At 45.2% G+C, this 15,796-nt stretch overlaps 1 protein-coding gene across 1 annotated transcript in view; it reads left to right on the top strand.

Annotated features, from left to right (window-relative positions):
- The window catches only part of LOC310804907 (electrogenic sodium bicarbonate cotransporter 1-like), a 32,037-nt gene that overhangs the window by 6,540 nt on the left and 9,701 nt on the right, over positions 1–15,796 (top strand). The window contains exons 3-13 of the mRNA XM_083670335.1: positions 1,501–1,677; positions 4,927–5,062; positions 7,759–7,919; positions 8,037–8,216; positions 9,713–9,789; positions 10,827–10,984; positions 11,215–11,302; positions 12,793–12,947; positions 13,280–13,399; positions 13,507–13,681; positions 15,032–15,165. Of these exons, the coding sequence (XP_083526461.1) occupies positions 1,501–1,677; positions 4,927–5,062; positions 7,759–7,919; positions 8,037–8,216; positions 9,713–9,789; positions 10,827–10,984; positions 11,215–11,302; positions 12,793–12,947; positions 13,280–13,399; positions 13,507–13,681; positions 15,032–15,165 (1,561 nt within the window). The remainder of the gene's footprint in view (positions 1–1,500; positions 1,678–4,926; positions 5,063–7,758; positions 7,920–8,036; positions 8,217–9,712; positions 9,790–10,826; positions 10,985–11,214; positions 11,303–12,792; positions 12,948–13,279; positions 13,400–13,506; positions 13,682–15,031; positions 15,166–15,796) is intronic.

The raw sequence follows: 15,796 nt of genomic DNA, 5'->3' as shown, positions 1-15,796 counted from the left end.
ACATTATGAAATACCACAATGACTCTGTGGATGAAAACACTCAAACCCACATTACTCAGACCAGATATCAGGTTTAGATGTCACTTTCATGAGATTTTGGTAGATAACCCCTAGATGAACTAAATCTTCACTTGTTGTCCTGCCGTGCTCAGAGGAACACCTACAAGTGTGTATTCAAGTTCACACATACTGTACCGTTCTGATGCCTTTCAGCTCAGCTTGTGAACGTTTGTGTTGGTAGTTTAAGTAAACCACTTACTGTAGTAAACCCTGAAAGACAGACTTCAAAATCACTATTTACAGGCTGCTCAAAACTCTCAATTGTTACATTGTATAACATGTCAGCAAGTGTGAGGAGAGTGGTTGGGGAGTGGGTGTGAGCTCTGTAGCTCTGTAGCTATGTCGGTTATCCATGCCAACCAAGACCTACAATTGAGCTTTCACAGTTACCTGAAGATTTGTTACGAACCCCGGCCCAGGTCTAGGCTGGGTGAGGCACGTAAACATAGGACACACGCAGACAGGTACACTGGAGTGAGAACAGGGAAAAACAATGACAAGGAGACAAGGGGAACAGTGTAATAAGGATGTATTGTACGAAGACTAAGGAGAGAAGGGGGGGGAATTGTGCCCAAAGAAAGAACCAAAAATAAAGTTGTCCCTAAACTAAGCCTAACCTAGACACGGTCTAGTGCCAACACTCTAAGCTAACCGAAAACTCAACAAATGGCACCTGCCCCCAACTAACTAGTGTATATAGACAAGAGTAACCTAGATGCATAAATGTATACCCATGGGCTGCTCTCACCTATACCACTGTAACCGGAAAAAAAAATACAAGGGATGAATTATGAAGGAATGAGGTCTGACAAGAGAATTGTCACAATGAATTTACACATACACACTCTGAACAGACAGACAGAAGACAAAAGGATCTTGTGAGGGGAGGAAGTGCAGGGTTTAAATACGTCGGGCCGTCCTCTGATTGGCTGTGGAGGTGAAGAGGAATGAGGTACATTGATTGCCAGGATGCCTGACAAAGATGGAGATAGGTAGAGGGATGGAAACACAACTCAACACAAGGCACAACCAAAACATACTTAACAATTTTGTGGAATATTTGGCCAAAGATGTTGCTGAGAGATACCTGTTCCCTGGTGCATCTGGTTTGGGATTGTTTCTTTCTTTCTCAGAAATAACTTCCTGGAGATGTTTAGCCATTTCCTGTATGAACTGCTGTACAGGAAGTGGTTGGCATTTATTTACATCCTAAGCGCGTATTGTACTGAGGACAGATGTGGGCCCATGGGAGAGGACCCACAACCAAAGCTTGACCAAACACCACACTGAGCAAGCTGACTGAAGTGGCGTGCATGTGTGCGTGTGTGCGTGCGTGTGTGCATGTGTGTTCGTACCGTTTGATGCAGATTATCAGGATGCAGGATTAATGTAAATCATTGGCATAATCTGACCTGCATCCTGTGTATTGTGTCTTTGTAGGTCACCACACAGTGTACATCGGTGTGCATGTTCCCAAGAGCTACCAAAGGAGACGGCGCCACAGACGCAAGTCTGGCCACAAGGAGAGGAAAGAGAGAGTGGAGGAGAATGTCGAGGGAGACAAGTTGGACGGGGCAGACCCAGATGAAACTACCTCCAACATCCTCAAACCCCTCGGTGAGTGCTGACGTCACTCTCCATGACGCAACTTTTTAAGTCACGTTGTTGTTCCCAATCACTAATAAGGAGTGATTAGAGCTTTGACTCGATCAATGAATGAATCGATTGACCAAATCCAAAGTGTTGATCAGAAAACTGTTCAGATCGCATCAATAGGCTTCTCGTGCCTAATGCCACGGCCTAGTTGTGCCCCAATATTCCACCTCACTACTGATCATATTTTTGTTAGTTTTACCAGTTGGTTTACACTAGACCACTCAAAAGTGTTGATCCTATTCTCAGGCCATGTGTACTGTAGTAGTCAGGATAAATAATGTTTTGTAAGGGTGTTAAAACAATTGATGAGTAGAGATGAGTGTTCTAACTTGCATTACAGAAACAGTGAAAATCTTTCCCAGTGATCCTTTGAGGAGAGATCTCTTTCAATAGTGATTTGAAGCCATTGACAGTCATGGTGGGCTCATCACACCACAGACCCACTTCCCTAATCCCCTCTCAAGCAGTTAACCCCACTGATGAAGTAATCCAGCCTTCCTCACTTAAGCCTACTGTGTGTTTAGGCTTTGTTTTGGCCTGCGTCTTTCCCCTTAGTCACCCCAGGCACCATATACTCCTCAGTCCACATCTTAGTGCCTCATGGCTTCATCACCAGTAAGAGACCGAGGAGGCCAGGCAAGCTAAACACCCAGGCATCAGCCTGTGTCAATAACACTTTGCATAAGCCTCAATGGAGAAATCTACAGTGGGTAACTTCTCAGACATTCAGACTTTTCCTTCATTATCTCCTTACAGTTGGTGGCTTTAATCCACTGGTTGATAGACCTAAATGTTTGTGTTATTACTTTTGGGCTCAAAGTTGATGACCTAACAGCAGTAAAGAGAGACTCATGCAGTGCTTCAGCTCTATTTTGTGATTGGAGAGAGGGGACAGCTGGAGATTAACTCTTTTTCCTTTTCGGTCACTGATGGAGTTGAGTTCTGTTTGAAAGCCTATAGTGACACTGGAAATGGAGATGAACATGGAAATGATCAACAGTGTTATGTGTCTTAAAGGGAAAAGGCAAGTCAAGTTGATGGAAGTCTCAGAGACGTGACATATGATAGCCCTGACCAACTTTGACTGACAGAATAACTCTCACATGGTGGTAAATTACCTCACTGGGAGGAGTAACTCAGGCAATACTGTGGTTCTCTCTCTCCTGTTATATCAAAAATAACAATTGGAATATCAGCTGCCCAGTACCTTTTCAGTTGTAAACACAGATAATCTCTTGATTTTGACATTTGCTATCCTTCTCAACTCAGTCAGTGGCTGTCCTTGATTTGCCCTGTAACATTTTTATGTGTGTATGATCCAAACAGACTAACACACGCAAATACAAAAAGAGAGAAGTCAAGGCTGTTTATCCATGAAGCGCTTATCTCAGTGGGACAGAACTGAAGCCTAACCAGACAGACACAAGAACAGGGGCCTTTGGCTGTAACCCGTCACCGTCATGCACCTAGCCTCCACTGGTGGTGTGTAGTGTGTACAGATCCCCCCCCCCCCCCCCACACACACACACACACTCTCTATCTAGTGTCTCTCTGCCAAATACCAGTACTGTACACAGCCCTGTGTGGTTCACTTAGAGGGGAAGTATTGGGAGCAATGCCACACGGTACCATGGCCTTGAACCATGGCCTGAATCACAACACTCTGTAGCTAGCATTTACGTCACACTACTTCTGCTGAGTGGCACTGCACTGAAATTATAATTAAATTATGATGTCGAGTGCATCATAACCGCATAGTAACTGTGCAGTCATGCTTGTACTGGGGTGTTTTTGGTTTTCTTTCAGTTTAACACTAAAACACCTGCAACTAATTTGTAAAGTCCTGATCTAATCAGCTCTGCAGGACCACTCACCATCCATTGTTGCCTTTGGCTCAGTTTGTGAGATTTACAGTATATTCTGGAAGGGACAACATGATCACAGTGGATACTGGGTGTCAAGTGTGAAGGGTATAAGATTAATACACACACACACACACACACACACACACGTTCACACCTCACATATGTCCATACACTTGGTGGATTTTCCGCTGTTTTGCCCTTTAGTTAAATCCCCTTAATCCTGTTGATTTTGGCACACACTGTGAAGGCGTCCACTTAATCATTGTGTTTAACAGCAACAAAGGGCTGGTGTTCATTGATAACACCAGTTGTGAGACTTAGGAGGTAAATGGTGTTGTGTACACCAGTGTACGGCGTCAACATCATTGGCTCCTAGAAGTCAGACACCCAGACAGCAAAAGGACAAGAGGGGGCCTATGCCATGTGGTGGCGTGTGTTTGGGAGTGTCTGCCTAGGTGGCTTATATGCACTAATGCCCCAGTGTCTGGGCTGTGTGTCTGGTATATGAGAGGGAAAAGAACTGGTGGCACCGCACTTTGTCTTAAATATGTTTTATTTATTTACAATATGTGTTTTGGAAAACGGTCAGACAGCATGACTACATGGGGACATCTCTGAATCCAATACGGGATGAGGTTGCTCCAGACAAGAATTCATGAAAACTATAACGTAATACATAGGTGAAGCGTACACAGTATAACTGCAGTCTGAAGTGCTGAGGCAAGTATGAACAAAACTTACACTCACACTCTACTGTGTGAGAGTGCTACTCTGGTGTGGAGTCTGTGGAGTCTCTCTTAATCCAGTTTAACATCCACTTTGTGACATATGATTGCACAACTTTTTCCATTTCCTTGAAGGGATATCAGATATGTCAATATAACTACGCACACTACTCCTTGCAAATGTCCACAGTCGTTCACCTTCAGACTCTCCCTCTGACTATGAAAAGACATTCACTGACTGTATTTCAACACTAAGTATAGAGGTTATTTGATGGTGTTTGTGAATAATGCGATTCCATAGTCACACCCACCCACCTGGTGTATGTGCTAGTCCTAGGTCAGCATCACTTCTTAGAAGGAAGTAGTAGTTACCTAAAACAGGCTCGCACACCCAGGCACATTAGTGTGGGAAAATTAGTCTCTCATGACAGGGGTATGTAGACCTTATGCCAGACATTCCAGTTCTATCTTAGCATTTACCTCCTCATTCTCAAAGCAGGTCTTTTATCTGTGTGAGATCACTTGAGTAATGGGGCTTCAGATCAGTCAGAGCTTCAGATCCCTAGTATGAATCAGAATGTAACGTGTGTCTCACTCCTCTCCCCCAACTCTCTCTCCAGTCTCCCCTGCAGCAGAGAGGATCAGGTTTATGCTGGGGGAGGAGGATGATGGCCCCCCTCCTCCTCAGCTCTTTACTGAGCTGGACGAGCTGCTGGCTGTGGATGGACAGGAGATGGAGTGGAAGGAAACTGCCAGGTGAGCAGCACAGCATGGACCTGGGTGACAACAACACACACACACACACACACACACACAGTCTGTCACTCTCTCATCCCCACCCTGTCACGGAACAATCACTCTGGTATGCCCGTATCGTCCTCACCCCTCACATTGTCACTTGCTTCTCACACTCATTCACTGGGCTTTCACAATACATGGAAAGCAGTCATCATGTCGGTCAGTGAATATGCCACGGCCTTCTTTTGTACACCCAAGAGTGACCCAGTAGAGGCATCAATGCCTATCTACAGTACGTCATATACAGTATATCTGTTAGATGATATACCAAACAAGGGCATATTTCAGGAACTCTAATGCAGTTTACATTGACTGTTAGAGAGCTGTGTTTATGTATAGTTGAAGTGTTTCCTGTCTCAGTGCCTTAGTGCAGTCCAGGGAGAAAGTCCCCTATGGATATGATTATGTATGAATGTACAGGGGAATAGTATGTCCTGCAGTGAACTCCCAGTCCACTCTTATCTGGCTGAGTGCTCCTCTGTCCCCTTAGTGAACCCAAGACATAACCTCCTTCAGTATGTGTTACTGTGACGGTATCAGATCAGGGCTTCTTACCAGGCCTCAGATGGTGTCAGAATTAAATCTGAAGATAAGATTAGTAGAGCAAAATCTCAGTTGCAAAGCTCCCTGTCAATGGAGGCTTTGTTACTTTTGTGCCGGTGACGAAAGAGCCCAAATAAAGTGTTGGTGTATCATATCCTTCTGATTGACCAAGTTATGGATTTCATAAGTTACAATTTAGTATAATAATAATAATAATAATAATAATAACAACAACAACATGATCTAGTGTTGTAACTGAAAAAAATGCTGTTCATCTGGGGCAATTTCAGTTTCATTGTGTACTAGTCATCTATGCTGGCGCCTGTGAGTTCCCGGCTGAGTCATAGCAACAGACAGACAAGTGATCTGATGGAGGCACTAATAGTATTACAGGTTAAGGGAATGCTTTTGCAGGGATTTAGACATTCTCTCAAAGGGACAGATACCTCTGCATCATCCAAAAAGCTTCTCAAACGATCATATCAATACGCTTCAGTGAGTACTACTCAATGGTGAGTGATATTCCTTCTCTCTCTCTCTCCATCATGGGATAGAGTACAGTACATGCCTTGTCACACATTCAAGTATAAATCTCTCGATAAGCACCCCTGATCCTCATTGAGAGTCTCCATGGACAGGAGATGGAGTGGAAGGAGTCCTCCAGCATGGGATACCACTGTAAATCAGGATAGATAGGTACTTTATTGATCCCCGAGGGGAAATTAAGACATTACAGCAGCTCACATCACAAACAACAATAACAAAATAAAGTGACAATAGAATAATAGAATAAAAAAGACATCTGAAACATTATATTCAGTAAGAACAATCCAGTGTGATTTAACATCCCCCAGCCTGACTCTGATCACCCCGATCGAGCCAGTCGGAGGAGGAGTTGTACAATCTTATTGCGGCAGGCTGAAAAGATCTCCTATAGCGCTCCTTAGTGCAACATGGTTGTAGTAATCTGTTGCTAAAGGAGCTTTTCTGCTCTGCCACAGTGTCATGTAGAGGATGGGAGGGATTGTCCATGATGGCCAGGGGTTTGGTCCTTATCCTCCTATTGGCCACCTCCTCCACAGTGTCCAGGCTGATACTAAGGACAGAACCAGCTTTCCTAGTAAGCTTGTTCAGCCTCTTGGTGTCACCTTCCTTGATGCTGCCCCCCCAGCATACCACCGCGTTCAGCACTGCGCTGGCTACCGCTGACTGGTAGAACATGTTCAGCAGAGTCCTACACACGCCAAAGGACCTCCTCAGGAAAGCCGGCTCTGGCCCGTCTTGTACAGGACATCTGTGTTATCAGTCCAGTCTAGTTTATTGTCCAGGTGCACCCCCAGGTACTTGTAGCAATGGATGGATGTCTCAGAGGCGAATTTACCTCCAAAACCCTATGTGGGGTCTAGAGAAGATATCTCTCCCTCTGCACTGACATTAAACAGGAGAGTAAATCCCTGTCCTTGAGTCGGCCTGTGTCTGTGAGTCTGTCTGTGTCCGTGAGTCTCCCCCTAGCCCGTCACCTCTCCCCTTCCTGAGGGTTCAATGGAGGCGGGTGGAGTGTGGCCAAAGGGACACTCTATCCCCAGAGGAAACCCCATCCCCTGGCCCAGGAGAATGGTCCTTTGTCGTAGTGAAATAAGAGGAATTCTAAAGGCACAAACCTTCCACTCAGTCTTGCCCTCAAGGCTCTGCTAGTGTGTGTGTGTGTGTGTGTGTGTGTGTGTGTGTGTGTGGGGGGGGGTCCTACTCTTATTCACAAGAGACGCTGCTCTTTCTAGTCTCTCGACATTCCCTCAGTGAAAAGAAAGCATTCTGTACTATGTACTGTTTGTATTTGTATTGCATCGACTCCCGCATCCCCTGATATTTTCCATGAACTGTGATGAACGCACAACATGAGGGGACTGTTATGTAAAGAAAAGAAAACTCTGCTTGTCTCCTTTTGTCTGTTGCCCGTATTTGGCTGTAAAACAATATGAAAGGCTTTGTTTGGATGTTTTTATTTGTCGTTTGTGTTGACCTTTACCAGAGGTAATTTACCTCACAGAACCTGTTGTGTACATTTTCAGAGGAGTGATGATGTTACAGTGATTGTGTGTGTGTTTCCCCAGGTGGATTAAGTTTGAAGAGAAGGTGGAGAAGGGGGGAGAGCGTTGGAGTAAGCCCCATGTGGCCACCCTGTCTCTACACAGTCTGTTTGAGCTCAAGAATTGCATTGAGAAAGGCACAATCATGTTAGACCTAGAGGCCCTCACACTCCCACAGGTGGTCGGTAAGAAAACTCAATTTCCCATAAACCTTCAGTGTGGATGAAGATATAATATATGGCAGGCTCTTTTAAAAATGTGCCCTCAATATTGACACCCCCCCCCCCTTTTCATTTTCTCAGAGTTGATCACTGACAGTCAGATTGAGTGTGGTCAGCTGAAGCCTGACCTGAAGGAGAAGGTCATGTACACGTTGCTAAGGAAACATCGGCACCAGACCAAGAAGTCCAACCTGCGCTCCCTTGCAGACATCGGCAAGACGGTGTCCAGTGCAAGTAGGCTGTTTTCCAACCAGGAGAACGGTAATGCAGATGCCAGTTTGGTGCAGCCCTCTTTATATCTCCTTGCCTCCTACTACCTCCTAGCTCTCAATTACTTCTACCCTATCCAATTGATTCCTCTTCCTTACGTACGTAGACATGGAGTAGATTCTACAGGTCCATTCACCTGGATAGCTGTCATTTGAATGTGCCTGCCTGTGCTTCCCAACAAGTAACCATGCTTGTCTTTATGTGTATGATACTCAAATGATATGTGTCCATAACAACAGGAGAGGTGCATTTGTGGTGTAACCACTAACTACTTTTTCAGGCATTCATACAGTATAGTATATAGTATGTGTATCACTGAAAAAAAATCTTTGAAGATGTACAAAATCTGCCTAACACTATCTTCGGCTCTGGCTTTGTGAGGAAGTCCTATCACTTCTCTTCTTTTTCCTTCTCTTCCCTTCCTCCTTTTCTTCCCTCTGGGTGTTTTCATCTCTCTATCTGCATGTGGGGTACTAAAGCACGCAGTCCCCTTGAACACCCTGTGCCTTCCTTATTAACCACACGAGACTTAGAGGAACCACTAGAGGAGGTCCAGAGGAGCTCCAGCATGGGATACCTCTGTAAGTCAGGATGTAACATTCATATAACACACTACAGCATGGGATACCTCTGTAAGTCAGGATCTAACATTCATATAACACACTACAGCATGGGATACCTCTGTAAGTCAGGATCTAACATTCATATAACACACTTCATTACTTGGAAATCCTTACCTTGAAAGCAGTCAATGGGCCATGAGTAATTGCAACTCACACTCTCTGTACATAGGCTTATACAGTACATAGACACTATTTGTTAACATTTGCATTGATGACTAAAACACAATGAGAGTGAATGGACCCCAGGTAGCATACTCTCATGGGATATCAATCCACCATTTTTTGAGGATTTTATGTGGCTGCATCAAACTGGACCCAGTCCCTAGCACCCAGAGAAACAGAAAGTCAGATAATATTATGTATTTTGACTTATGTTCCTTAAAATATTAGCGACACCATATGCCCAAACAGCCAACTACAGAACCATTGGCAAGTCATTAGCTGACACTATCAACACTAGCACAGCTCCTAAACCAGCTTGTTCACTGAGTCTCCAAAGGCTGATGAGGCTTTTTTTTCTGCTGGCAGAGCGAGGAGAGAAAAGATTGCTATCTCTCCCACTCTTCCAGTCTCTGGGCTAAGTCTATGCCCTCGCAGGAGTGAGTGACCAGCTGGCAGGACTTCACAGGGCAGCAGCACTGGGAGAGCTCAGTCTCAGATCCACTACAGCTGGCATCAGCCCCTAAAGCTTAAGCCCTGCCACATTTAGGCCTTCTGAAGTTTCTGTTTCTCTTTATCTCTCTTACTGAAATCAGTCTGGGCCTCTGGTTTTTTTCTGGGACTTATTCTTTCATCTCTGTGAGTTTGAACCATAGTGACCCCCCGGGCTTGATCTCTGACCCTAATCTGCTCTCGCCTGTTCAGGTAGCCCAACCACAGCCCATCGGAACCTGACCTCCAACAGCCTCAATGACTTCTCTGACAAACCTGAGAAGGACCAGGTGTGTGTGTGTGTGTGTGTGTGTGTGTGTGTCGAAGGGTGTTCCAGTGTGTATGTGGGAAAAGGAGCAAGGCCTCACTCTACTGATAAGCATATGAGCCTCACACACAGATAAGAGCCCTCACTCTCTTTTAAATGTTTAGTAACAACATGGCCACTCCTGAAGCCCAAAACCTACTCTACTACTATTATCCTAGTCAACCTCCCGGTTCAGCTTTCTAGCAGTGTCTGGCTTTGCCATGCTCAGGAATGGATGTCTACATAGGTTTTATGGCCCATAAATGTAAAAAAGTTAAAGCTGGAACAGGTACATAGTAACTACTGGAATAACACTGACACTCGTAGCTAATGACCATGGCTATTTGTCAAATTGTTCTGGCCTTTGGTAAAACAGCAAGGACCTGGTTAGTCATTGCCTTATACCCGAGGTCTTTGGTTGTTTATTGTTGAAATTGTGTACATAATACACAACATAATCATTCAAGAAAACAAAAAAGCAATACAAAAACTCTCAGTACTCCTGAAACCTGGAGAATTATATCTGCTGTAATTCAGTATCAACTCATGTATATAAGAGTGGTCTACAGTTCACTAGCTAACAGAAGACATTGATATTCACTTGTTAGTACAGAGGTTCATCTTTTCTATTCCTACCTCATTACATTTTCATCACATTTGATTATGTTTCTCTGTGACTCAACTATGTAATGAGCAATAAGGACTCTTTGTGCCATTTATCAAACAGCTTGTTACATAGTGACTCAGAGAGAGATAAAGACACCTTTTCAAATGTTATAATCTACTTCCTAAGAATGTCCATTGCCTAGTACATAGTACAGAATATAGTACCTTCATGTGCTGGGAACGGACTGTACTACTACTCCCTTTCATTCAAATGCAACTTGCTACTGTGCAACATTTTGCAGCAGTGAACTGAATGCACTGTAGTGCAATGACCAGTGTTGCAGTACTTTTACTGAGTCTTATTCTGTATATATCTGTCTTTCTCTCGCTCTCTCTTGCTCTCTCACTCTCCAGCTGAAGAATAAGTTCATGAAGAAGCTCCCTCGTGATGCAGAGGCATCTAACGTGCTGGTGGGAGAGGTGGACTTCCTGGACAGCCCCTTCGTGGCGTTTGTCCGGCTGCACCAGGCGGTCATGCTGGGAGCTCTGACCGAGGTCCCTGTCCCCACCAGGTAGCAACCACTGACCACCAATGCAGCCAAACCAAAACAAGCCACTATGTACCACCTACTGTCTCACAGCCTATATAGACGGATTGATCATCATCAATTATAGATCACTGATTGTCGATGTAGCAAACACTATTCAACATGGGTTTTTTGCACGCCTCCTTACTGCATTGTCTTTTCTGAGGAGCATCCTACCCCTCTTCCCTTAATCAGTGGTTATCTATCTCTTTTAGGTTCCTATTTGTCCTGCTGGGACCTAAGGGCAAAGCCAAGTCTTACCATGAGATTGGACGAGCCATCGCCACCCTGATGTCAGATGAAGTAAGTGACCTCTGTCTCTCTCTCGTGTGTTCTATATCTGATAAGCATTCACCTCATGATAACAAGGGTGTGTGCAAGTGTACGCTAGGTTGGCACTGGGTGTTCAATGTGGTCTTGAGGAGATGTGTGTGCTGTGTGCTGTGTGATTGTTTGGCCTATGTTTAGTAAATGGAAGCCTGGGAGCAGGTTGTATTAAGAGATTATTTGAACCAGTAAGCAGCCTCCAGTCCACATATAGCACCCAGGTAGTGTATGGGTCACTGCCACCCGAGAGAAAAAAAAGACAGAAGGACATCAAAAGGTTCCAATAGTCAGTCCCTATCTTGACTTTCTAAGATTACGGTAGTTGTAGAATGGTACAGAGAGGGTGTAAATTCCATCATCTCTTCCAGTACAGACCAGCACTGTTTGTTTTTCCCTCTAGGATTTCTGCTATCATCCTATATGTCAGTTTATTGCAGGATTTCCCTGTGTTGTTGACTCTCGTTGCACCCCTCCTGACCTCTCCTCCCATTTCGGTGGAATATTTACAAACACCCTTCTGCCACTGCACTTACCCAGAGTGCACCTGGCCTGCCTGTTCCCACAGGACCTAGCCCCACTCTCTGCCTGTGTCTACACTGGAACAGGAATGAGAGTGGCACTTTTTTTTCAAGGATTTCCATAAATTACACTTTAACTAAACTCTCAGCTTCCCTGTGAAAGCTTGGTCCTAGAGAGCTTATCTGATTGTAGCTGTGAGTGATCTGCCCTGCGTGGCCCCACACTCTGCCAGTCTCCACTGACTGATCTACAGAGATAAAACAGAAGTACAGGGTCATGTTTTATAGCGTGTTTATATGGGATATACAAACACATTATGTAAGAGAGATTATGATGGTGATGATTGTAATCCCATCATTCTACTTTTGCCATCATTTGATCCTTGCATTGAAAATACAGTCTTGTACACGTGATATCTCAGACACCACTGGGGCAATTTTGGTAAAACTTGGGTGAATTGTGTGTTTTGCCATCAAGATCAGGCATTCACAAAAATGCACTCATTGGCCCAAGGGGGTGCTATAGCAAACAACAGAAATTCCGAAAATACACTGATTGACCCAAGGGGGATGCTATAGTGTCAACTGAAATTCAACTTGAACAAGCAATTCACATAAACTGGGTGCTACATCATTTGTGGGGGACAACATGCTTGCCGTAGACAGTTTACAAATATGACACAGGCTTTATATAGACCCAGAGCCAGTAGGAACAATCATTGTTTGATTGGTTGTGTGCAGGTCTGTGCAGACATGTGGTTGATGATTGGCTGTCTCCAGATCATGATGCAGATCTGTGGTTGATGACTGGTTGGTTGTGTGCAGGTCTGTGCAGACATGTAGTTGATGATTGGCTGTCTCCAGATCATGATGCAGACATGTGGATGATGATTGGTTGTGTGCAGGTCTGTGCAGGTCTGTGGTTGACGATTGGTTGGTTGTGTGCAGGTGTTCCATGACATCGCCTACAAGGCCAAGGACAGGCAGGACCTGCTGGCCGGCATCGAGGAGTTCTTGGATGAGGTCATCGTCCTGCCCCCAGGGGAGTGGGACCCTGACATCAGGATAGAGCCGCCCAAGTCCTTGCCGTCTTCCGACAAGAGGTACCCCCTGCCACCTATCCCCAGCTTAAGTACCTGTCTGTCGCTTTATGTAAAACAGTCGTTGAGTTTGGCAAATGTTTCTCTCTGTCCCTGCTGAATCAGTGGGGGTACAATCAGACATAGCATAGTTTGCCTCAAGAGAGAAATACAGTACAATCAATCATTTTGTATTTTTACTGGATTTGTGTTTTTCTAAAGCTAGACTGTTCTCTGCTCAAGTATCATAGCATGTCCTCCATGCTGGTTTCACCATGGACCACCGCACTGTAAACAGTGAGAGAGATTTGATTCAGACTGATGCCTGTGGGTTAAATGTTTGTGTTTCTGTGCAGGAAGAACATGTATTCTGGAGGGGATGGGCTACAGATGAATGGAGACACGCCCCATGATGGGGGTCACGGAGGAGGAGGAGGGGGGCACGAAGTCGGTGACGAGCTTCAGAAGACTGGCAAGTAAGAATGCAGCTCTTTAACTATTAACCATGGCAGTGGGGGCTTTTATGGCATTAATGATATGTTTCATATTTTGATTGAATATTGAAATGATTTCTACTCTGAAGGTTTTGCGGTGGCCTCGTTCTGGACATCAAGCGTAAGCTGCCCTTCTTCGCCAGTGATTTCTATGATGCGTTCCACATCCAGTCTCTGTCCACCATATTGTTCATCTACCTGGGGACAGTCACCAACGCCATCACGTTTGGAGGTTTGCTAGGAGATGCTACAGATAGCATGCAGGTGAGCCTCCTGCTTTTTAGCCATTTTAATCCTTTTCAGTGGGAAATTGATCTATTTTTAATATCTTTTCCCATAGGTATTTACTGGATTTAAGCGGTGGCAAAAGCTATACTGTATGTGTCACTGTGCAAATGACCATTCCTTCTCATAGGGTACTGTTCTACATCTCAGTTGCTCTATTTAGCCTCTCTTGTACAGTACAGCACAGTATAATCTTAACTAAGCTGACCAGGGACAAGACGTGCTGCATTTGCTACAGCTCCTCTAGGAACCTGGTCTGGCCAGTGTTGTGGTGTGATGGGCTGTTCCCAGGGTTTTAAGGCCATGAGCTGTGCCAGGTGTGTGGCTGGCCAAGCAGACCTGCTGTAGCATTGGGATGCAGGCACACACACACACACACACACACACACACACACACAGCCGTGCTCAACACACACACACACACACACACACACACAGCCCTGCTCAGCTCACGCACACTCAGATCCCAAAGCGCAACAAAGCCTGTCTCTCTGACTCTACCGACACTTCTTCAAAGTCTTCTTCAAATGCTCCTGTGATTGCTGGTGCTATGAGGACTGAAGAAGACAGATAGAGGGGTTCAGTGTGAGAGATGACTAGGTGAGTAGTGTTTGAAGCTCACACACACTCAGTGACCGGTCTCCTGGCAGGGGGATGCGTAGCAGGCCTGCACGAGGACTGGCCTCAGGGGATTTGCTTGGGCTGGAAATAACCACAGATCCAGATTACTCAACTAGCCTGGTCATGGCTCTGTCTCCACCCCCCCTCCCCCAACCCTGACCCTATACCCCCCACCGCATGGAAGGGGGAAGGGAAACCCTCCCCTGACTTCTGACCTTTCCCAGAGGCGTCAGCTCGCCACAGGTGTCTCGGTGCATGCAGCTCTGACTCCCAGATGTCTCTCCCAGGCCTTGTAAAAGACACCTAGTGTCAACAAATGAGACTATGTGAACGTGAACAGGCCTGTCCTGACGGACCAGAATGAGGTCTCTGACTGTGGGTGGGGGAAACAGCTCTTGCTGAATTGGCAGATTCATATCATTTCAGGTGAAATTGGAAGCTTGGAGTAATGTGGAGAAACTCCCCCACCTGGATTCTATACAGTGTTGTGTGGTCACTTAAAATGCAAACTCCCTCAAAGTAAAAAACAAAACTGAAAAAAGGGTCTCATAAAATTACCAGTATGCCAATTGTAACCAGCACTTTTGTTTTTCAAGTGTAACTAGGGCAATTGCTCACTTTTGTCACTGTTCTCCCTGTGTTCCCTCTCTCCTCTCCTGTGTTCCCCCTCTCCTTTCCTCTCCTCTTTGGTCCTCTCCTGTGCTGCAGGGTGTGTTGGAGAGCTTCCTGGGTACAGCACTGACGGGGGCAGTGTACTGTCTGCTGGCTGGCCAGCCCCTCACCATCCTCAGCAGCACTGGTCCTGTCCTTGTCTTCGAGAGGCTTCTCTTCAACTTCAGCAAGTCAGTGCACTGATCATTTAAAAACGGGTTTAAGGGTTACAGAGTTTAAAAGGGATCTAGTAATCATATGATGGGAACAGTGCACTTGGTCTAATATCATGTTTGGTTACAAAATATGTATTGGAAATAATGTCAAGTCTTCCAGACAAAAGTCCAAGGAGCAACCGTACTGTCCTGGGATTGTTGTTTTGCTGTTTGTTTTCAGAGTTCTATTTTGCTTAGGATTGTCAGTGTTATCTTGTGCCTCAAGGGTACCTCACTGCCCTCTAGAAGGCCAGATTTCCTCCTGGAGAGCATTATTGCTTTTCTGTTTACATATGCTGTCTCTGTGTTTACCAGAAAAAAATACCAGAGAAAAAGCATACAAATAATACTCATGATCAAGATAAACAATATGAATTTGCAATTGGAGATTGGCTACATTGTTTTCAGCTGGTGTATTTGTATCTGTTTCAGTGGAACAAATTGTCCTTCAATATATTTGCAATAACAAACTGCCCGCAGCCCAAATGCCAGCCCGATTGTCTGTTAATTTCCCTGGCATCCTGCTCTCCACTTCCTGTCCTGACTGTGGAACCTGTGACCCCGGTCCAGACTTGCTCTCACATGGGTCAGACTGGGACCAGAACCA

Source organism: Argentina silus, assembly GCF_951799395.1.
Source record: "Argentina silus genome assembly, chromosome: 5".
NCBI lineage: Eukaryota > Metazoa > Chordata > Actinopteri > Argentiniformes > Argentinidae > Argentina > Argentina silus.
Note: the sequence above shows the minus strand (reverse complement) of the source record. Positions and strands in the feature narration are given on the sequence as shown.